At 40.4% G+C, this 22,982-nt stretch overlaps 1 protein-coding gene across 1 annotated transcript; it reads left to right on the forward strand.

The window, feature by feature from the left end:
* Positions 1-508: 508 nt before the first annotated feature.
* LOC125901831 (integrin alpha-6-like) lies at positions 509-22,681 on the forward strand. Its single transcript, XM_049597777.1, has 25 exons — positions 509-779; positions 8,485-8,612; positions 8,721-8,800; positions 10,376-10,637; positions 10,833-10,964; positions 11,054-11,267; positions 11,365-11,558; positions 12,516-12,619; positions 13,042-13,169; positions 13,252-13,341; positions 13,446-13,507; positions 14,531-14,688; positions 14,762-14,902; positions 15,014-15,129; positions 15,231-15,387; positions 15,485-15,568; positions 15,669-15,748; positions 16,726-16,800; positions 16,892-16,994; positions 18,014-18,184; positions 18,373-18,474; positions 18,585-18,695; positions 19,182-19,280; positions 19,419-19,547; positions 21,759-22,681. The coding sequence occupies exons 1-25, from the start codon at positions 604-606 to the stop codon at positions 21,921-21,923; spliced, it is 3,261 nt and encodes a 1,086-aa protein (XP_049453734.1). The 5' UTR covers positions 509-603; the 3' UTR covers positions 21,924-22,681.
* The last annotated feature ends 301 nt before the right edge of the window (positions 22,682-22,982 follow it).

Below are 22,982 nucleotides of genomic sequence, written 5' to 3' on the forward strand. Positions count from 1 at the left end.
TGTCCGTTCTGGGCTACTGTAGAAACATTGCGTGCAACAAGGCAGCTGACATAGGCAAGGACCCGCTCTCCATGTAGATATAAATGGCTCATTCTCAGGTAAGAAGACATTTTCAGGTGATTATACACTACAATAAACGTATTAACTATATCAGCTTCCATTTCTGCCAATATACCGCCCTAAATCCTCCACAGTGGACCTTTAATTTAAGTCTTGATTATACTATTATATGTACAGAACTACTATCAGTATTTGCCAGCTGTAGCCTGAAACCCCATTTTATTGCTTCAAATGTGTTTTGACAAAGCCTCAGGCATCACTGACCCAGATGGGTTACACTATTGATCTGCTGCAAACTAACAACAGACAAACAAGGCACTGATCTTTTCCACCTACAACATACTTGACAATTTACGTTTAGATCTCCAAGCCTTTTGAGGTGTGGTACAGTATGTGTGTGTGCCAGCAAAGGCCAGTGGGAGGGGCAGCTGCAAGCAAAGTGCACAACATTCACCCCCTCCAGCAGTCACTCAGTCGCGCTCTGCACCTCCTTCAGTGAGGACTCACCTTTCAACAGTTCAAGTGGAGTTTTGGTTGTATCTCATGGAGGGCATGGTCACCCGTGGCTTATGGATGGTCGTCTTTCTCTTGGGATGTGGGCGACTGTCTGCGTTCAACCTGGACCCCAACATTGCCGTGCGGAAGAACGGAGATCCAGGCAGTTTATTCGGCTTCTCTCTCGCCATGCACTGGCAGCTTGATCCGACTGATAAGAGAATGTAAGAGCCATACTTGTTTCAATGGGGGACATATTTGGAGGCAGTTAATGTTACTTGTGCGTCGCCCTAGCCTGGGAGACACTCATTAAAACAACTTCTGTAACCATGTAATTAAAATGTCACAGTTTATTTTGGAGTGTTGTAGCTGCTTCAGGAGATTCAAATCATTTCAGACACCATTTAAGTTAGCACAGAAATGTCACAAGGGCTGAATGCTACGTAATGATTTGAGCTCAGGTATGTCGCAGGTAGTTTTCAAATCTGTTTTTCACCAAATCTCAGCCAACCATTTCCTCCAGCTTCCTAAAAGAATAACTGTACTTTATACACCTGCTGTAAGTCTAACCATTGGCCTTCCTCTTGTTAATCTTTGTTGAGTCTTTACTTCCAGGTTACCTATTTGTGAGTTTTTATTAGACCTCCGCTGCAGCAGACTTTTGCACACGTGCACGCAGCAGCGCGCGCCCACGTTTGCTGACTTTCTCTCAGAGTTTTTTCTTTGAGGTGAGACCGAGCTTTAGAGTTTGGGTCCAAAACATCTCATTGAATCATTGTTGGCATTTTTATGGGCATTGATTCAGAGGGATTAATGTCACTGTGTATAAAGGCTAACTGCCATCAAGTGGTCACAGGTTTGAATAGCCTGAATATTAACTGACCTGAGATCAGAGCACTTTCAGATTCTTTAATCTGGGAGTCTGGTTGACTGTAATAGACCAGACAGACTGAAATATACATGTCTGACTGGGTAGGGGAATTCAGATAGCTTGATGCTCCATTATCAGGGGTGGAGGAAGTATTATTGATGATAATACTAAGACAAATAATTTTATTTAAATAGCACTTTTCAATCTTAAACACAAAATGCTGTCCAGATAAAAAGATTTACATAAAAAAGCCCCCTCTTATACTTTGATATAGAAAAATTGTGAGCATGAGCATATCAAGCAGCATTGAGCCCTTCCATGGACAAACTTGTGTAAAATGTGTATAGGAAGTATAACCTCATATAAATCAGATGAAATTAAATAATAATAATAATACTAATAAAAAACTTTATTTGTAATGCGCTTTTCAAAGTTACAAAGTGCTTTACATGCTTTATCCAGGATTTAAAACTATGTGGGATTCAAGTGAATAAAATGAGGCAATTTTAAGAAATACAAAGAACAATAAAATAAAAAAAGATAAGCAAAGTTGGCAACTAATTGCCCTGTAGATTGCACTGATGTATGTCAAATCAAACAGTTAAAATAATACAAAAATAAAAGAATACAATAACCGATTACAAAACATGATAAAAACAATAAATAATTAAAGGTGAGAATAAAAGAAATAACCACACATATAAACAAATAAGATGCAGATATGAGAGATGATGTCATATAAAGCAGTTATGCCATTAAAAAACAAACTTTTATTGTTGTTTTCAGATTTAAAGTAGTAATGCCACACTGTAAAAGCACTATGTTGCAAGTCCTACATTGAAAATGTAACATTAGCAAAAGTAAGTAACAACTATATCAAAATGGACTTAAACTATTAAAAGTAAAAGCATTCAGTGCAGAAAAAATAGTTATATCATTGGATTATTATTACTGATGCATAGATGTGTAAGAAGCATTTCATGGTTACTTTGGGTGGAACTGATTTTAGCTGCTTTATGTATGGTTGGGTTCTTTATAACCATGCATATTGTTTTATAACCTCAACTTATGTTTTGTATAAAAAAAATCTTAATTAAATCAAGTAACCATAGCTGCATAATGAATATATAGTTTGCACTAAAGTACAATACAGTACTAGTACTACAGAACATGATGCCATTTTTTAGATTATGCCATTTAAAGAATCTTACAATACCAGCAACGGGGCTAAAAATCTACTCCTGGTAATGATAAGTTTAGACTATTTGTGCTGCTTTTATCACAGAAATAATCAATATGCAGCCTTTTCTATCTTGTAATTAGTCAACAGATGGGGTGAAACTGTGCGCCAAACAGCTGTTTGTATTTGTACAACCAATACCTATAAGTCACCAAATATTCTGAGGTAATTAGGCTCAGAGTTATTAAACATTCCCTAAGTCTTTAACCTTCTCCACAGAGGTTAAACACCTCTTAAACTTATTTACACGCTCCTACTGCTGCTGCTCATTCACACACACCCAGTGGCAGTTTGTGTCCTAGTTATAGGTCATCTTAATGAGAGACACATGGTGATCAGCACAAGACCAAAGTCAACTGCAGAGTCCCCCCTCCTTCAGGTTGTGAAGTCTAATACAAAAATGCTGAACTGTGACCTTGAAAGCAACACATACCAGTGTAGATAATGTAGACTGAGGGGTCAGTGGAGACATCAGCTACTGAAATGATTCAGTGATTGAACAAGATAGAAAACTAACTTGCAATTTTTTAAGTTATTTCTAACTAAAATACCAAATATTTGTTTGTTCCAGCTTTTTAAATGTGAAAATTTGTTCCTTGTCGTCTGTGATAATGAACTGAATAACCTCACAGTTATGCACTGTTGGTCAAACAAGATGACCTATTTGAATATGGTAATTGTGTCTCTTCACGATTGTCTGACATTATATTGACCAAACTATTCACTGATTAATTAAGAGTGTAATTGGCAGATTAATCAATGCTGAAAAAATATTTATTAAAGGGAAACTTTGCCACCTTTCATGTGGCTGTCCGATCATTGTTGATGGTATATGTAGTCAGTTGAAGAAATAAATTCCTCAGTGTGTGCTATGTTGATTGAGAAAGTTCTTCAGTTTGTGGAGCCGCGCCGCCATTGCCTACACCATCCATGACACATTACGATTGAGCCTCTGGAGGTTCCTTGGGGGCCATATCTTTTTGCATGGCTAAAGTAGTCGCAGCCTCAGCAGGTCTCCGCTGCATTTCTTCGACCACTCTCTACTCATATTTTGGGGTGCCATTTTTGCTGTTTTGCTGATATATGTGAAGGGAACAGGGAAGTTCTGTTTTTGAGCTGCATCCAGAGAATGCCAACTAGCTACTTGGAGGCCTGGAATTGCCAGTAGGGGGCGCCCACTAGCTCTCCTGGTAGAGACTGCGTCATTGCTGCAGTGGCTGTGGGTTCAATTCTAACCTAAGTCCCTTTGCTGCATGTCATCTCCCCACTTTCACACTGTATCTGTGATATCAAATAAAGACAAAAGCCCCCCAAAATATGTTTTAAAAAAAAGAAATTGCCGGTAGCTCCTCCTCCAACTACACTGCGTCAAATGACGGTGCTGGATGGAGGCAGAACAAGAGATTTTGCAGCTGGAAACTCAACTTTCTCAGTCAGTATAACACACGCAAAGGAATTTATTGCTTCAGTCGACTCCATTTACCACCAACACTGATTGAAAACCACATAAAAGGTCGCAAAGTTTACCTTTAACATTATATTCAAACCCTTAAAGGTCATGTGTGTTGGATTAAGATGCAACTACTGGCACAAATGTTATATAATGTTCATAACTATGTTTTCCATTAGTTTTAAATCACCTGAATATAAGCATCTTTGTGTTTTCATTAACTTACAATGACCTGTGTATATCTAAATACACAGAGTCCACCATGTTGTTCTACAGTAGCCCAGAATGGACAAACCAAACAGTGGCTCTACACAGGGCCATTTTTTTGTTGTCATGTAGGCCACCGTAGTTCTGCTACACACTTGGCACATGGAAGAAGTTTCAAATCTGCAACCTCACTGCTAGATGCCACTAAAGCCTAAACACTGGACCTTTAAATTTTAGGCGTGTAATTTTAGGCAGGATTTGAATGTGTGTGTGCATGTTGGAGCAGGAGGCCATGCTTGTTTTGCAAGTGACGGTGTTCCTACTGCTAGAGGTGGAATGTTCTCTCAGTTTGTGTGGACAGTGTATTTGTGTGTCTCTACATGCATTCACGTTCTGCCTCTGGATGAGTGTGTGCATGTGTGTGTGTGTTTTAATGGTGCTGATGCATGCTGTGGCTGAGCACTGAGGCGTTGCCTCGTCAGTCACTTGGAAGAGTGTCAGAGAGCTCAGTGGGCTGCTTGATACATTCCTAACCTGAGGCAAAAAAAACTAGACATAGATAGATTGATTCTCTGAGCTGACGGTGATTTGAATTATGGTATTTTGCAACAACATGTGTGCTGAAGTAATTGTTGGTATGTGTGTGCTTGTGTCCCCCCATATGGGGTCTTCGCATTGCTGGGTGCGAACAGTGAGTCACAATCCTTTGCCAGCCCTGGATGCCAAAATTTAATTCCAGTCTTATATATCCCAGTATCTTTCATGCCCCACAAGGATGAGTGTTACATGTACCTGCAGGAGAGGGCAAGAGCTGTTGGGATTGTGTATATGTGTGTGTGCATGTCCCAATGTGTGTGTGCTGCATTCCATGGTTGGTCATAATTGCCAGATGGAGCTGTCTGTATAATAAAATCAAGAGGGAAAGCACAAAACACACAAGTGGGGAGAAGAGGGAGGAGTGAGAGGTTGGGGAAGTTTAAGTGTGTGGATCCAATGTGAGTAAATGCATTGTGTATGTGTTTTTGAGACATGGACCAGCTCTGGAGAAATTCAGATGCAGCAAGAAGAGTAAAGGCTACAGGGACACGCTGTGAGAAAGAGGAAAGGAAGTCATGCTGTGTCTAGATTCCATAAATAGAGATGAGAAGACTGTAGTAGTTCAGGCAACTTTGTGCGTGATTGTATATGGTCTGTGTGTAAGTATGAGACACAGATTAAGTCCTTTCCCGCCCACCCTTCTCCTCAGGTTAGTTGAGGATATCCAACATCAAAGAGAAAGAGAAAAGATTTGAGGAAAAGAAAGAGGTGATGGCTGGAAGAATGCTGAGAGGAACATAAATCAGTTTTACATCTGGGCACCAAATATCAGCCGTTATTCAGACTCAACGGGCTTGATCCTGGCAGGCGGATGGAAAGAGAAGTTGGGTAACACATGACATGAACCTCTGGATCTGCATCCCATTTGGAGGTATTACTGATTGGGTGCTGCTGGCTGTTGCCAAGCAACAACAACACACCTCTCTCAGCGGGATGTCTCTTTAATGGTCACTCTGCCTGTGTGTCTGAGTGCCACTGCCAGTATGTGTGTGTCTGTTTGGTGAGTCATTGCACACCAAACACAAACACTCTTTCTATTTGTCTTTGTCCTTCCCGTAGACTAAGCCTGTGTGTTGGGGCTTCCTCTGCTTGTGGTGAATGATTAGATAAACAGCTGGGTTGCTGTCAGTGAGGCAACAGGTCAGCCTTATCACAGTGCCACTCCCTGACACATGATGTCAGCACTTCACTCTGCAATGGCAAACAATAATAGTAATGTGTAGCAATGAAGATATGTATCTACTAAGAATACACTACATGCTTTTTTGTAATTTGAATCATGTGTAAGCGACTACTCTAACATTCTGCTATATGAATTATTTAAAGGATAACTCAGAATTCACGCGTTATTCCCATGGTCTAAGAACGTCCAAAAATATTAGTAAACATGAAAAACCCTCTTCCAAATCCAAAAACTGGAGTGCTAAAGCTCAGATTTTCAAGTATAAAGTCTATCGCTTCTCCACAGACAGTGAAATGGGAAAGATTTTCTAGATGACACTGAAGGCCCACTTAAACACATTCATATCAGTGTAGGTGTACATTATATTTAGAGTAATTCAGCACCTTTCCTTGGCGTCAGACAGCCTTTTCTGACAGAGAACAGAAGCTGATATCTCAAAGCCACCAGACAAAACCAGTAATTTTACTTTACAGAACAGGTTGCTGGTCTACCACTGCCGTGATTGCTCAATGTGTAAGATAAAGCGCAGAAAATATTCCAAATATACTTAAGCATCCACTGATATTGTTTTTCAAAGTGGGTCTTTTCAGGTGGCTAAAAACGTTTTGCTGCAGCCTCCGTCCACAGCACTACATCACTTAGCTTTCAAGCTGGTAGATTTGGTTATCAAAGACGTAAGCAAAGCAACACAGTACAAAATAAAATAAGCACGGTTGAAACATCAGATAGGTTAGACCACCGTTTAACTATGTATCTTTTAATGTTATAGTTAAGGCAGAAAATGAAACTAGAAAAGTGTCTGCAGAAGTTTGCAGATTGCAACAGAAATCAATAGCCGACATCATGGTGACATCAGCTCAACAAGTTACTTAAATGAGTATCACAATGTGATCGTGTAGAAAAAGAAACTACAGTCTCCATGAATGCAGCAGAGACCCCAGACCCAGTGACCCTATTTCCCAGAGTCCAGTATGTCTTGGCAGAGCTCTAACCGTCCATTCTCCTGACTTCCTGTGTCTCACAGGATAACAGGAGTGGAGATGTGCCCACCTGGGACTCACTGTTAGTCACTCATCTCAGAAGCGATGACTCATTTGAATCAGACTCATCTTTGATAGACAAGCACCTGCCCTAACAAATTTGTTTTTCTCTTTGGTACGGTGGTGCACGTAGAGATGGAGAGTTGACTTCTGTATACAGTGTCATTCCCTCCTCTAGTTTATAAAAAAAGCAGGATTGGACACTGACTGAGTGGGAAAACAACACAAATTATAGTGCTCTGGTTTCTGAAACAACGCCAAGCCAATCCAGTGGTCCAAATCGGATAAACACTGTGTGAGTTTGTTTCCATTGTGATGATTTGTCGTGATGTGTTTTATTTAAGAGAAATGTCTTCATACTCTCTCGATATTTCCTGTAAACCCGTTTAAATCCATCTCATTAACAGCAGCATCACAGCTTTAACAAACCATATTTTTGTTTGTCACATAAATAGATTTATCGTCCTCTGCTAATCCCCGTCACGCCCGCTGAAGTCAATGTTCACGGTGATTTACGGTGTCTGAAAAAGTTGAAATCTTCTCCCATGTGCAGTTAGCGTTGACTAGTGAGGTCTACGCTGCAAACATGCTGATCACATTAGGCCTCAGCTCTTCACTCTGACTGTATGTCTCTGTTGGTTCACCCCCAGATGGTGTGCGTATCTGAGAATGCTTTGTGTTCAAGCTAAAAATGGCTTTGCTTAATCTCATCTGGTGAAGAAAGTGTGCTGGGCAACATTAACTCTGAAGGTCATCGGACAGACAAAGCAAGCAAGAGAGAGCTCCTTGAACATACTGACAGAGAGAGAGACGGGTGTATTGACAGTGTAAACCTCCACAAAGCATCAATTGAAACGGTGACATTCTTGAGTTGTTTGATTTACTCTGTAGGAAACTCTGGGAGCTGGATGCCCATCGTCAAGACTCGGGTGTGGCATTTGCCCTTGTCTGTCAACCACAATGGCAGCCTCTGTGTGTGTGTGTGTGTGTGTGTGTGTGTGTGTGTGGAGAGAGATAGAAAGCCTGGTTCAATCAACCCAAGCAGGCGTTTGAAAGGGGGCTTTGACTTAGTTAGACCGTGAGGACATGGAACATCAGTTTGGTGGCGGATGTGTGTGTTTGTGTGTGTGAATACGGCTGCTGTGTGGCACAGTGGACTGGAATGTGTGTTAAAATTATGCGCAAGAGGAAGAAATGGCAGAATGATTCTAATTCTGAGTCCTAGATGAAAATGGATGTTACAATGTGCATTTGAGTGAGCTGCATATGGTTTAACTGATTCATTTGTATGTGTGTGTGTGTGTGTGTGTGTGTGTGTGTGTGTGTGTGTGTGTTTTGCAGGCTGCTGGTTGGTGCCCCGATGGCGAAACGCTTGAGCCGTCAAATATCTGAAAGGCCAGGAGGACTGTACAACTGTGACATCACCTCACCCTCTCCTACTTGCAGCAGAGTTGATTTTGATAACAGCGGTGAGATATCTGCTAACACTTGTGCATTTCATTTGTGCGCACTTTCCCCCTCGATATCTAAGTCTCAATATCCTTTTTATGTCTCTTTCTGTCCCTGTCTCTGTGTAGAGAATCCAAGAATAGAAAGCAAACATAACCAGTGGATGGGAGTAACAGTCAGCAGTCAGGGTCCAGGAGGAAAGGTTTTGGTAAGACTGTGTGTCTTTGTGTCTGACATCAAAATTAAATGACTTAAATATGATGTTACAAACTCAGTTGTAGAGCTGAAACAATAAGGCGATCAATCGATTAGTCAGTCAACATTAAATTAACAACTATTTTGACAATCGATTAATTATTTTAGTCGTTTGTCAAGCAAAAGTGGCAAAAATTAACTGGTTGCAGCTTTTCTAATGTAAGGATTTGCTGTTTTTCTTTGTTTTATATCATTGTAAACTGAATATTTTTGGGCACAAAACATTTAAAAGTCGAATGGCACTCTAGGAAATTGTAACAAGTATTTTTCAACATTTTATGATAGTTGCCAAAATCAGTTAATCAATTAATTATTCGATTGACAGTGAATTAATGGATAACTATTTTGATTATCAATTAATTATGTACAATCATTTTATGCAAAAAATGTGATATTTCCAGATTTCCAAATTTCCTAAATTATAGTAAATTTCATATTTTGGTGTTTTGAAATGTTGCTTGGACAAAACAAGACATCTGATGAAGTCCCTTTAGACTCTAAGACAGAGGTCGGTAACCTTTTTGACTGATTTAAATTTTCTTGGCAAGTAGTGTGCCATATCAATGTTAAGGCTAACATTAAGCTGAATTATGGCGCCACATTAAAATTTAAATCAACGCATCTGTAATTTTATTCCATCCATATAGGCAACATGGATGGCAACATTCTTAAAAAACATTTTTGTATATTGTCATATTCTGTCACATATATATATATATATATATATATATATATATATGTTATCAGAGCACTATACAAGAAGCCTGTCATCCTTATGAAGACATCCACATCATATTTACTTTACTTTATTTTACGCGCCTTAATCAACTGTAAATGTGCCAGTCCAATTTTCAGTTTTTCCTTTTGCAAATTATTTTGAGCCCATTCCAGCAGCATTATTTCTGTGAGGAAGGCAACAAGTACAGTACAGGCCAATCAGAAGCAGAGCATGGCAGGTCTTTGCTGAGTACTGGTAGGGAAAAACATCAGTGAAATTCCTGAGTCTGTGAAAGAGGCAATTAGGCATTCAGATGAAAGGGCACTTCAACATCTCCAAAAAACTTATTGCAAACTTATTGCTTGCATGCCGCTGGTTAAGTTACCATGTACCGATGGTGACTCTCGTGTCTAAGGTTGCTGACCCCTTATCTAGGATATTGCAGCACGGAAATAACGTACAGATTTTTGTTAGCAAACATAATCGTTAGTTGCAGCTGTATTTTATAGACTAAACTCAGTCAGTTAATCAAGAAATGAATTGGCAAAATAATTGATCATTATTGTCAGTTTTAGCCCTACAGATACCTAAAACACACAAAAACCTGCCTTATCCAAGGGTATTAAACATGCAATGGTATTAAGTGATATGCAGTGATGCTCTGTATCAAGCAGACAAATGGTGTTGGAAGTTATTAAGGTGAAATTTACCCAGAATTAATTTAGTATTTAAACTCTCAACGGCCATTTCAGCACAAGCCTTTTCCTGTTAATCAGGAAACTTGACTGTGTGTTTCTGTTTCCCTGGCAGACCTGTGCCCATCGCTACCAGCGTCGGGCCAATGTGAATACAGCTATTGAGTCCCGTGATATTATTGGCCGCTGCACCGTGCTGAGTCAGTCCTTGACCATAGATCCCTATTCGGGTGAAGAGGGAGATAGCTGGCATTTCTGCGACCAGAGGCCCAGAGGTCACGAGATGTTTGGCTCCTGCCAGCAGGGCATCTCGGCCACATTTGACAAGAACTACCACTACCTCATCTTTGGGGCTCCTGGAGCATACAACTGGAAAGGTAGTCTAATGTGTGTGTGGGTCTGTGATAGCTTGCAGCTTGCAGTGAGTAAATAAGCCATGAAAATGATTTACGTCATTATCAATCCACTCTATGTGATTTATGATGTTCGCTCTTCTTCACAAAGGAATTTGCCAGTGATGCTTCTCCTCTCCTCTCCTCTCCTCTCCTCTCCTTTCCTCTCCTCTCCTCCAGGTATTGTACGCTTGGAACAAAAGAACGAATCCTTCCTGGAGCAGGGCATCTTTGACGATGGTCCTTTTGAGGTGGGAGATGAGACTGAAAAGAATCCTGATTTGGTCCCGGCTCCTCCCAACAGCTACCTTGGTAACATGCCGCTTGCCGTCTTCATCTGCTTCAATTGCTCCATCGTCACACTTTCATGCATGTTACATTCCTTTGTCTCTGCTTCCCAGGTTTCTCTCTGGACTCAGGGAATAGTCTGACCAAGAAGGGCCAGCTGACAGTGGTGGCGGGAGCTCCCAGAGCGAACCATAGCGGAGCAGTGGTTCTGCTGAAGACAGCCGGCGAAACAAGTCGCAGATTAGTAGATGAGTACACCCTGGAGGGGGAAGGGCTGTCCTCGTCTTTTGGCTACGATCTGACTGTGCTGGATCTCAATGCGGATGGGTGAGTGAGGCGGGTTGAAGGACACAACCTGTAACTTCTGCTTTGAAAACTGTCATTGCTTTTACTCTATACCGATGAACAAGCTTTTGTTTGTTAGTTGGCAGGACATCGTGGTGGGAGCACCTCAGTACTTTGAGAAGGAAGGGGAAATCGGAGGAGCCGTCTACGTGTTTCTCAACAAAGCTGGAAAGTGGAACACAGTCAAGCCCACCAAGCTATATGGGCCCAAGGATTCTATGTTCGGCCTGGCTGTGCAAAACCTGGGAGACATCAATCAGGATGGTTTCGACGGTGAGGCTGCAATGTTTTTGTGTGTTCATATGTGTACTACTGTCAGACGGTCATGCTCTATGCCCCTCTTTGAATGAAATATACTTACGTCACTTCTCAAATAGTGGACGTTTGTTGAGGCTTCCCGGCCTTTATCTGAAGCAGGCTTAAATCAGAGAGAGGCCGTTATTCCTAATTCACTCTATTTGGTTGTATTTGGTGTGTTAAATATTTGTTACTGCATAACTCTTTTCATACAAACATAACACTCCCTGCATCTGTTTCAAATTAAAAGCCCTAACAAGGCTTTTATTGTGAAACATTCACAGGTTTCCCCTATAGTACTTTAAATGTAGCTACTACCATCTTGCAGCACTTACTACGTTAATACAAAATCCACTTTGGATGGCATATTAACAGACATTCTACAACAGTGACATAAACAGGACAGTAACACCTTAGATGGCCAATACAGAACAACAAAGTGTTAAAAATATTATTGTTGAATTTGTTAAATTGTTGGTCCAGTGTGTAGGATTCATTTAGATTTTAGTTTATAATCACCTGAAACTAAGAAATATTGTGTTTTTATCACCTTAGAATGAGCTGTTTATATTTACATACGGAGCGGGTCCTCTTCCATAGAGTCCACCATGTTGTTTCTACAGTAGCCTAGAATGGACAAACCAAAAACTGGCTCTGTATAAGGCCATTTGCGTTTTTGCGTCAGCCATTGTAGTTCTCTTACATGCTTTTCACGCAGGAAAAGTTTCAGTTGGCTGCAGTCTGCAACCTCACAGCTAGATGCCACTAAATCCTGCACACTAGACCTTTAGGAAATATGCATTATTTTTAGTCAGCATGCATGAGTTTACCCACCCTTGTTTTCCCGCCTTAAAATCTGGCCTTTATTTGAGAAAATACAGTGTGTACCTATGTAACCTCACTGTAACTCACTGTTGTTATCCTTGCTGTCAGATTTTGCAGTGGGAGCTCCTTATGACAACGATGGTGCAGGGGCTGTTTACATCTACCATGGTGCAAAAACAGCCACAGGTCTCAAGTCTGAAAAAGCTGCACAGGTGTGTAAAAACTGGTGGAATAACTTAACTTTTGTTGCATTTTCAAAACATGCATTTGTGGAAAATACATATATTTTGTCCAGATGTGTAATGTTTGCATCTAAGAAACTAAAATCCAAATAAATAAATTCTTTTAATAATGAAAATGATGCTTAAAGTGGAAAGAGACAATTTTTTGCCTAAACTTATCATTATAAAGTAAATGCTGACTGCACAATGTAACGGCTATAGAACAATGACACCATTGGTGTTTAGTTTGGTAGAGAAGCAAGCCAAACAATCATAATAAAAATTCCATTTTCCAAAATGGTTCATTGAAGTTATGTTAGGTATGATAGTTGGTTTTAGATCAGATACATTTGGATGAATATAAATTGTACAGTAAGTTGCTGTACTCAAAACGTGTGTTTGTCTTTCTTCAGATTCTGCAAGGCAAAGATTTAGGAGTGGAGCAGTTTGGCTACTCTTTGGCAGGCAACATGGACCTGGATAGGAACACCTACCCTGACCTGGCTGTTGGATCCCTCTCTGATGCTGTCTTTGTCTTCAGGTGAGTGAACCGGCTCACATTTCTTACAGTACATGTCTTATTACAGATATTGGGTTGCTCACTTTACTTCGATCCTCCACAGAGCCCGTCCAGTTATTAACATTCAGAAGGAAATCAAGTTCACACCGAATGAAATTGACCTCAGCAACAAGAACTGTGGCGACAACTTCTGGTATGTGTGTCTTTTTTTCAGGAGGAAAAACTGTTAAACATTAAACTACTAAACATTATAACAGTACTGTATCTGACTGTGGATAAACTGCTTTGTGTCCCCAGCTTGAAAGTTGAGGCATGCTTAACCTACAGTGCCCGCCCCAAGAGCTACGCTCCCAAACTGAGTAAGATGAGACATATTTAACTTTATTAAAGATTAAGTTGGAAACTTTTATAAAAAAAATGAATATAATTCTGATATATTTCATTAAACTGTCACTATTTCCTGACAGGAGTATATGAGATAGATGGTTTGTGAAAAAATCATGTCTTTCTCTGCCTTCACGTGTTGCTTCTAATGGCATCACCACATGTGAATGAAAACAGCCAGTCAGAGCTAAAGAGTCTCTAACGGAGCTATGAATAATATCAATCACTGCCATGAACTGTGGTCAAACTGTCAAACTAGGCAGCGCTAATCAAATATGAATCAAGATTCTGATAATGCATTGCCTATTTCTTGCCTCAAATGTTTTCAGAAACACATTTCAGTGTACTGTTTAGCTGTAAAACGAGAAGGTTTTTGACTCAACTGCCATGTTGGAAACAGTCAAGTCAAAACAAAGCATTGCACACCAGCTAGAGCAGTGGTTCCCAACTCGTTGGTTGTGGTCCAAAAGTGGGTCAAGTATAGTAAATTCCAGCACAGAGCTTTTATTTTGAAGTGCCGTTTTCTGCTGTAGAGAGGGTGACTAACAGACAGCTACTTGACAGCAAACTAGCTCAACAACATGGCCAGACGCAAGTATGATGTTAAATGTATTAAACTGTGGGGCCTCGAACTAATGACTAAGGAGCAATCTGGACCCCATGGCTGGACCAGTTGGGAACCATTGAGCTAGAGCAAACATTCGCATGATTGCCAGCTGGATTAGATACTCCTCGGCTCATTTGGTTGTTTTTGTTCAGGCATGGTTAATTCTTGCAAATGTCACTAGAGGCACTTCGAAGGGGCAGAGGACCATGATAATTTCACAGACTATCTGTTTCAAGTACTATCAGAATATAGTGACAGTTTCACCAAATATAACAAAAGTATTTTTGTAAAATTTACCAACTGTAGCTTTAAAGAAACGCATCATCTTTGTAGGGTTTCTGCTTCTTTTTATCATATTAAATAATTACAATAATGTCTCTGTCCCATCTAGCGGTGGAGTACTCCCTCGAGGCGGATGCTGAGTACAGGCAGAGAGGTGTTAGTACCAGGGCGACCTTCTCTGATACTTCTGGTCCTACCTCCAGAGGGACCGTCACTATAAGCAGCAAAGGAAAGAAACAGTGCATTAATCGTGAGCTCATGATAAAGGTACTAACTCTTTCTGGAAATTTGTTTTTCAAAGTGTATCACGGGTGGTGCGTAATGTTGCATGATTTTGCAGACAGATATTCGAGACAAGCTGCACGGGATCCCCATCGATGTGTCTGTGAACATCCAGGATGCCAAGCGTAAACGCAGACAGAGCTCATCTGAACTGCAACCTGTCCTGGATGCCAATGAGTCACCGAAATTTCGCTCAGAGGTACACATGCATGACAGATGCATTGTACAGACATGCAGTAGATTTGATGTTCCCACTGAATCTGTGTCATCTTTTTTGTGTGCGTATGTTTGTGTGTCAATGTGGTTGTAGGTGAATTTCCTGAAGGAAGGTTGCGGCAGCGACAAAATTTGCCAGAGCAATCTGCAGGTGAAATATCGCTATGGCTACAAGACAACTGATGAAGACACGTTCACTCCATTAGAGCTGTGAGAAAATACACACACACACACACACACACCTTTTTTTCACAAGAATATCATGTTTATGGGGGTTACCTCCATTGCTCATAACTTCTGTCTGTCTAAAGCGAGGGTGACATGCCAGTGATCTCGCTCAACAACCAGAAAGACATCGCCTTGGAGATCAAAGTGTCCAATCTAAATGCAGATGATGCACACGAAGCCTCTTTGACCGCCTCCTTCCCACAGTCTGTTACCTACGCCTCTTACCGCGTTCCAGCTAATGTGGGTCTCTCTTTCTCAGTCACCCCTTTACTTTCACATACACACACACCACACACACCAATTTGTGGTTCTGATTTTAACTTGTTATTGATTTCAGGAGGGGTCTGTAAGCTGTAAAGCCAATATCAATGGTTCTATGGCTGACTGTGACCTTGGAAACCCATTCAGAGCTAACTCAGAGGTGAGAGGAAATCCCCTTTGGACAATATTTACCTCCTCTGCTCAGATGTTACTGTTAATACTTACATAATGTCTCTGTGTGTGTCTCTGTGTGCATATAGACGACCTTCTATATTATTGTGAGTATATCAGGCATCTCTGGCGACACCAATGAGTTGGAGATTGATCTTCAGTTAGAAACGTAAGTATATCTAGGCTTGCAGTAGTGTCAAGAAGAACATCATATGAATAAATAATACTACAGATACAGCAGATACATCCCCTGGACTGTAATGCAGTCATGCGTTAAAATGTTGCATTAAAGGGACAGTTCATCCCAAAGTCAAAAATAAAGATTTTTTTTTACTTGTATTGCTCCTTATCAATCTAGATTGTTTTGTTATAAGTTGCTGAGTGTTGGAGATATCGGCTGTAGAGATGTCTGCCTTCTCTCCAATATAATGGAACCACATGGCACTCGGCTTGTGGTGCTCAAAGTGCCAAAACATTACAGTTGAAAAACTCTACATCAGTTACTTTTTCTAGAAATCATGGCCGGATTACTCAAGATAATCCACAGACCTTGTTGTGAGCAGTTTCATGAAGGAACTATCTCCTCCTCCGAACTACACCTGCCAACCATATCACTGCGCAGAAGGAAGTGTGCATCTACTGCTAGCTCACCTAGCACCACTGAGCTAGCGAACGTTACAGCTCAGCTGAGGAGGACGCCATTAATGTTTACATCTCACTCTGTCACAAACACAAGCCTCTCATCCATAAGTAGATGCACACTTTCTTCTGAGCAGTGACACTGTTGATAGGTGTAGTTCGCTAGAAAGAAAATAGTTCCAACATGAACCTGCTCACAACAAGGTCTGTTGATTCTCTTGAGTAACTGGCTCTTGGTCTCTGGAAAAAGTCATTGTTTTTGAGTTTTTCAAATGTACTGTTTTGCCGAGTACCATCTAATCCAATTATATTTGAGAGAGGGCAGACGTGTCTACGCCCGATATCTCCAACACCCAGTAACTCACACCAAAACAATCTGGCTTAAAAATAGCACAGTAGATAAGAGGTAAAATATGTATTTTTGATTTTGGTGTGAGCTGTCCTTTTAACATTTGTTGTACATTAAGAGTATCTAACTCGCCCTGTGTGTGGATTCTGATTCGACAGGACGAGCGTTCAGAAAATACCTCCTGTTAAAGCAAAGGCAAAGGTGGCTGTCATGTTGCAGCTGTCTATATCAGGGTAAGAAACGCACACACAGAGAAGCTCGTGCCCCAAAACACTTAAGTATGCACAGATTCATGCTTTAAACTGTGCTCCTCTGTCTTTCCAGAAACGCCCTGCCGTCTCAGGTCTACTTTGGAGGAGAGGTCAAAGGTGAGTCGGCCATGAAGACTGAAAATGACATCGGCAGTCCCATCACACACCAGTTCAGAGTGAGTATATGTGAACTACTAGATCAGAAGTCACATCCTTTTCATAGTGGGTAGGTCTCCGCATGTATCTCTCTATGTCATTGAAATGTTTATAACATCGACATTCATGTACGCGCATGTACACGTCATACATGCCGACCTTGAGACCTGAAAAATGGGGAGGATTTTGAAACCAAAGGTCTTGGGGTCCTCCCCAGAAAAATCTGCCTGACAGAAAAAAAGGAAGCAGCAGATTTTAAAAAATGCATGTCCCTTTCCTTTCAAACTTTACCAAAGAAACAGGAATTCTTCTTTCCAGGAAGCCTGAAATTTGCCTGAGTATTTCTGTAGTCTCTTCTAGACTTTTCTATCTCTATCCTCTAGCTCTTTAATAGCAATTTCATTGTATTTAAAATGCCCCTTTATAATGTGTTTACTTTGTCTTTTATCTCTATCTCAACCCAACTAAACTCTTATGTATTTATAAAGCACATTTAAAAACAGCTCACATTGACCAAAGTGCTGTACAAAAGGAATAAAATGCTATAAACACATACATGAGAGGCAACATAACTGTCAGGTACACCGCTCACACATTTAGAGACACAACACACACAGACATGCGTCAGGGAAAGCTACGTCAGCGGGACGCAAACGCTAATGAATAGTGAGCCTGGACTTAAGGACTCGATGGTGGGGGCGGATCTGATCTGATCTGATCTATGGTTTTGATGTTTTATGTAAAGCATTTGACTTGGCGTTTTGATTTTACTCTAAATTTCTCTCTCAGTCTCTCACTAATTGAGGAGGACAAGGTGCGCGCAGCTCTCGTCTGCATCTTAACAGCAACATTTGGTGTGCCTGTATTGTTGTCTGGGTGGAAACAGTAGACTTTTTGAGTTGTAGGGCTTATACATGCTGTACAGTGCCAGAGACAGGGCACTTAAAAGCCGGAAGATTGGCATGTATTGTACAGGTGCTTTATCTAGATAAATTATACTGTATCATTTGAGGTGACTGACACTGATCCTGGTTTACAGATAATCAATCTGGGAAAAAAAATGAAAGGCTCTGACACCGCCACCCTCAACATCGACTGGCCAAAAGTGAGTGATCAGGGGCATTGGCTGCTCTACCTGATGAAGATCAGCGCCACTGGAGTGGAACAGATGGAGTGCACTCCTAAATCAGAGATCAACCCTCTGGACAAGGTCAGTGAGAGCATCACATTCATGTGTGGTGGCCACTCAGCCTGCATGTATGATTTTTCACTCTCTTTATTAAGAGCAGTATGTGGTGAAAGAAGCAGACAAATTTACAGTTATATATTTATATTTATTCAGACACATAAACAAGACAAATGTAATAACTTAAAGTACTTTTTATTCTCTGCTTCAAGCAACCAACTAACACAAGGACAAGAAGAGCAGCAGGAAAACTCCTGGAAAGAGACGAGGGCACACTTTCACGTCTACTTGCCTCGAAGAATTCTATAACTCTGGTAACAAGTCCACTCTACCAAGTTTTATTCTTTGGTTTTATATTACCACATTGAATGTCCAGTAGTAGGGGAATCCAATGGTAACGCTATGCTTCCTTCTTTGTTGACAGTCCTGTGGCAGTGGGGCAAAATGTGTGAGGATAACATGCCCCCTGCGGGGCATGGACAGTAATGCAGTCATCACTATCAACTCTCGCCTCTGGAATAGCACCTTCTTAGAGGTAACAACTCTGACTGCAGGAAAATTCAGTGTTTTTACTCAACCCTTATATGTTGTATAATTAAAAAAAAAATTCAGATGTGAGTTTGCATTTTTCAGTAATTTTTTTTTTTTCATAATTTCTTTAGTAGTCTCAGGCATGTGATGTTAAAGGAAAACAAAAATTGGGCTTTGGGACTGGAACACTAACACGCATAAGCAATTTAGTAATGTGAATTGGATTATTAATGTTATTAATGAACTTATGTGTTTTATTTATTTTAGATGTTCTCATTCCATAATAGAGCAGTATTCAATTTTCACCAGTCCTTATAAAAACGTTGCCTTTGTTTTCTTAAATGATCATTAGTGTAGTCTTGACACAGTTTTTTTTTTTTTTTATCAAGAGACATGGTTTATTGCAGCAAATTAATAATGTGTAGTTTAGTGTTTTCTTTAATGACCTTAACGTAATCTAAACTTGACCTCCTGTTTTTTCTTCAAACAGTATTATCCAAAGCTGCATCATGTGGAGGTGACAATGGGGGCCTCTCTGCATGTTGATAGCACAGCAAAGAACATAGTGCTGCAAAATGCTGAGACACAGGTAATTCAACACAACAGAAAAAGTATTTACAATATCATGATCATGCAGAACGCAAGAGAATATAAATGCAAAGAATACAAAGTGTAGTTGACCCTCTGATCCAGAGGTGATGTTCTCCCACTGTATTGTGTTCTACAGGTGAAACTGACGGTGTTCCCAGAGAGGCGTGCAGCCTCGTATGGAGGAGGAGTGCCCTGGTGGATCATCGTGCTGTCTATCCTGTTTGGGCTGATGCTGTTGGCCCTGTTGGCTTTCCTTCTGTGGAAGGTAGGCCCAAAGGACACACATAAAGCACACTTACATTTTCAAGAATTTTAAATACCTAACAGTTTATAAAGCACCATTTACAGAGCAACTGCTGGTATCCGTAACTGCAACTATACATGTTCTAATAATTTTCCTCTCCTCAGTGTGGACTCTTTGACAAAAAGAATAAGGAACACCCATCAGAAAAAGAGAGACTGACAAATGCATAAAAAGAATGAGAGGGTAACATTACCCGGCCTGCCACAAATGAGTGAAACTTTCTCTCTTGCTCCTTTTTTTGGCTATAAAAACACTGCTTCCTGGTAATAAGCAGGCGGTGGGCAATTCTCATACTGTGACATGAATGCTGTCATGAAAGCTGACTGATTATTCCTGCAAAGAGTTAATGCCTAATAGATTTTCACACATGATAATGTGTGGATCATCATGGTTTACCTGCATGGCAAGAGGAGGTGATGGCTGATGAGCAGTGACTGAGGAACTACACCATGGGGGCTGATCTGCATCTCTTTGATTTTCTCTCTTCCTCTGATTCCACTTTATTTTGTTGCTGTCGCACATGCTGTCACTTGGTCTGAAGGTTTCTTTTGCTATACATTTCAACACAGGGGCAAAATGTTTCCTCTTCTTCCTCATCTTAAAGAGGAGTGCAGATGGCTTGTCTACTCATCTTAAAGGGATAGTTTGGATTTTTTGAAGTAGGATCGCATGAGGTACTCATCCATAGTCTGTGTATTACCTACGGTAAATTAAAGCCGGCACATTCCCACTTTGGAGAAGCAGGCAGGAGTACTGCTACGAAAGCTAAGCAATGCACTGCTGCAGCCAAATGTATTTTAGCCACCTATAGAAGTTCCCACCTATGAAATCAATATCAGTTTAAGTGTATGCTATATCTAGAATACTTTAACCGCTATACCTTGCCGTCAGACAGTCATTTGTGATGGTGAACTAAAGCCGTTATCCATTGATAAAAGCAGTAATTTTAACTTGCAAAACACTGGAGCTGCTGGTCTAATGCTGCCTCAATACATTAGTTTGTTTCTCCGAATCCGAACTAACCCTTCAAAACCCCAAAAGTCAAACAAACCAAACAATCAACGCATGGATCCACTGACAGAAATTTGTCAATGGAGTCTGGTTGGTTTGAAGGGAGCAATAAAACAGCTTTAGCTCCCCAGCTTTAGTTCCCCATGATGAAGGTGGTGAAAATATTCTAAATATCAATCAATCAATTAATCAAACAATCATTTATTTGTCATATGGAATTATACAAGGTAAAACTCCAGTGAAATGTGATCCCATCAGCTCCTTTGACTTGTGCTCTGTAATTTAGTCCTTTTATTTGCGTCTTTTTACATTGCTGGCTGCCGCTTTTGTGGTAATTCATGGGATCTGATTGTGGAGTGATTTAACTGTACATAGATCCCAAACCCAAAAAGACAGCTGCATGGTTGCTCTTCCAGCAACACAGGCAAAGCATATAGCAGTGATCCACTGGAGGAACGGGACATCACCTCACATTCACATACATCTGCTCTCCTTCTCTTACAAGAGTCCTCTGCTTCTCTGAGTTGTGGTGAATCAAAAGATTACAGTTACTGAAATCAAGTTGGAAACTGATGCAGCGCAGAGGTCGTCAGATCATTTGACACCACCTGTACAATGGCTAGCAGGATGCTAGTTCAGCTGGTGCCCATTGTTCTTCATGTTTCCTCGCTGGTTACATTTAATAACCTCAATCTGGCAAGCAAGCAGCCAGCTAGCTAGGAGTCAGCAGGAGAGTTTTAAGCCACCATCATCCAAAGCCAATTACAAAAAGCACCACCAACAGAAACAAGAGACTAAATTTAGCACCAAATGTAGCAGAGCTGAAAGAGAGGCGTCCGTGCCCAAGTCATAATTATTTTAAAATATAGTGTACACTTAAAGTGAAATGGATTGTTTTAGGTGGCTAAAGTTCATTTTGAAGCTGCAGCTGTCCACGACAGTACATTGCTTACCTTAAGCGGTGATACTTCTGTACCTCATGCAACTCCTTTTCTCAAAATCTGAACTATCTCTTTAATGGATTTGCTGCATCTTGGCTCTCGCTTATCAGAGAGATGACGTTAAATGTCTCGTCAACTCTCTTTGCTTTCTCTGAATGCCTTTAAATAACCGTCCTACCCAAACAAAACATTGATTTTGTTTTCTCTTTCTTCTCTGCAGTGTGGCTTTTTTAAGCGTGCCAAATATGAAGACAAGGTTCCCAGTTACAACGCTGTTCGGATCAAACGCGAGGAGAGAGCAGTCAACCCTGGGAATGGTAACTGGGAAAACCTGGAAAAGAAACCCTGGATGACAACCTGGCATGACAAAGAACATTATTCTTAACAGCCAATGAGATCCGACTCCACACCGATTCCCTGTCGCTTACTGATGAGCTCCCAAATTGACTGTTTATTTCCTGCCTTGTGTTTGCACAGCATGGACTGTAAATATCAAGAAACAAAGAAAATCATTTGTTAAAAAAAAAGATGAAAAAGGACTAAATTCTAGATCAAACACTCTGCTTTAGGCTGAATTGATCTCGGATTAAGTCTGTATGAATCACTGGAAGAAGAGTTGTAGTGTGGGAGATGGTCCTGCACAGCTACTGTCTGTCAGAGCTTTGGAACTTGTGTACATTTATTACATTCACAGTGTTGACTGGGGGAGGGAGGGTAGGTGTGTTTTTAGATTTTTTGTACATTTTTTGAATGGTTTTGCAGAATTGTTTTGTATTTATTCTTTGTGAGGAGTACTTTGTTACATGCCCTACAGGCCAAAGAGTCATGCAATGCATACACAGGCGACTTTGTTTTCAAACTTTCCCTAAGGTGATTTGTTTCTTCCCCCCAATTTAAAAGCCCATGTTTTAGCATTTCTATTGTACATCTGCCTTAACTATTGATCAGTCAGCATTTTTCATGCTCAAGATGCCTCAGGTTGTTCATTATAGAGGAAGTGCAACTTAAATTATAGTCGTGTAGCTCTTGGTTTTTAGAAGTACGACCTCTAAAGCCTCTGCAGAATTCACCTTTTATTCCCTGGCTGTAAAATAAGAAAAAATGAGAGCAAACAAAGTTTTTGAATAAAATTTTTAAATGTCATACTCATGTGTTTTGTGTTTGATTATTAAAGGCCAAATTAATTGGTTTTAGGCAACAGGAAGACGTTAAAATAATTATTTATAAAGCATTTAGAGAGTGCTTAAATCAGTTGTTTGTCAAATATAAGTCATTTAAAAAAAAAAAAAAAAAAAGGACAAGACAACATCAACAAAAACAAACTAACCAACCAGAAACTTCATACATAGGACTGATACCAAGTGAGTATTAATATTGCACGTGCCCAATGTCATAGGTTGTTTATGAGTCTTTCTGCTTTTCCAGTAATGTGATTGGCTGGTGG

Source organism: Epinephelus fuscoguttatus, linkage group LG15 (genome assembly GCF_011397635.1).
Source record: "Epinephelus fuscoguttatus linkage group LG15, E.fuscoguttatus.final_Chr_v1".
NCBI lineage: Eukaryota > Metazoa > Chordata > Actinopteri > Perciformes > Serranidae > Epinephelus > Epinephelus fuscoguttatus.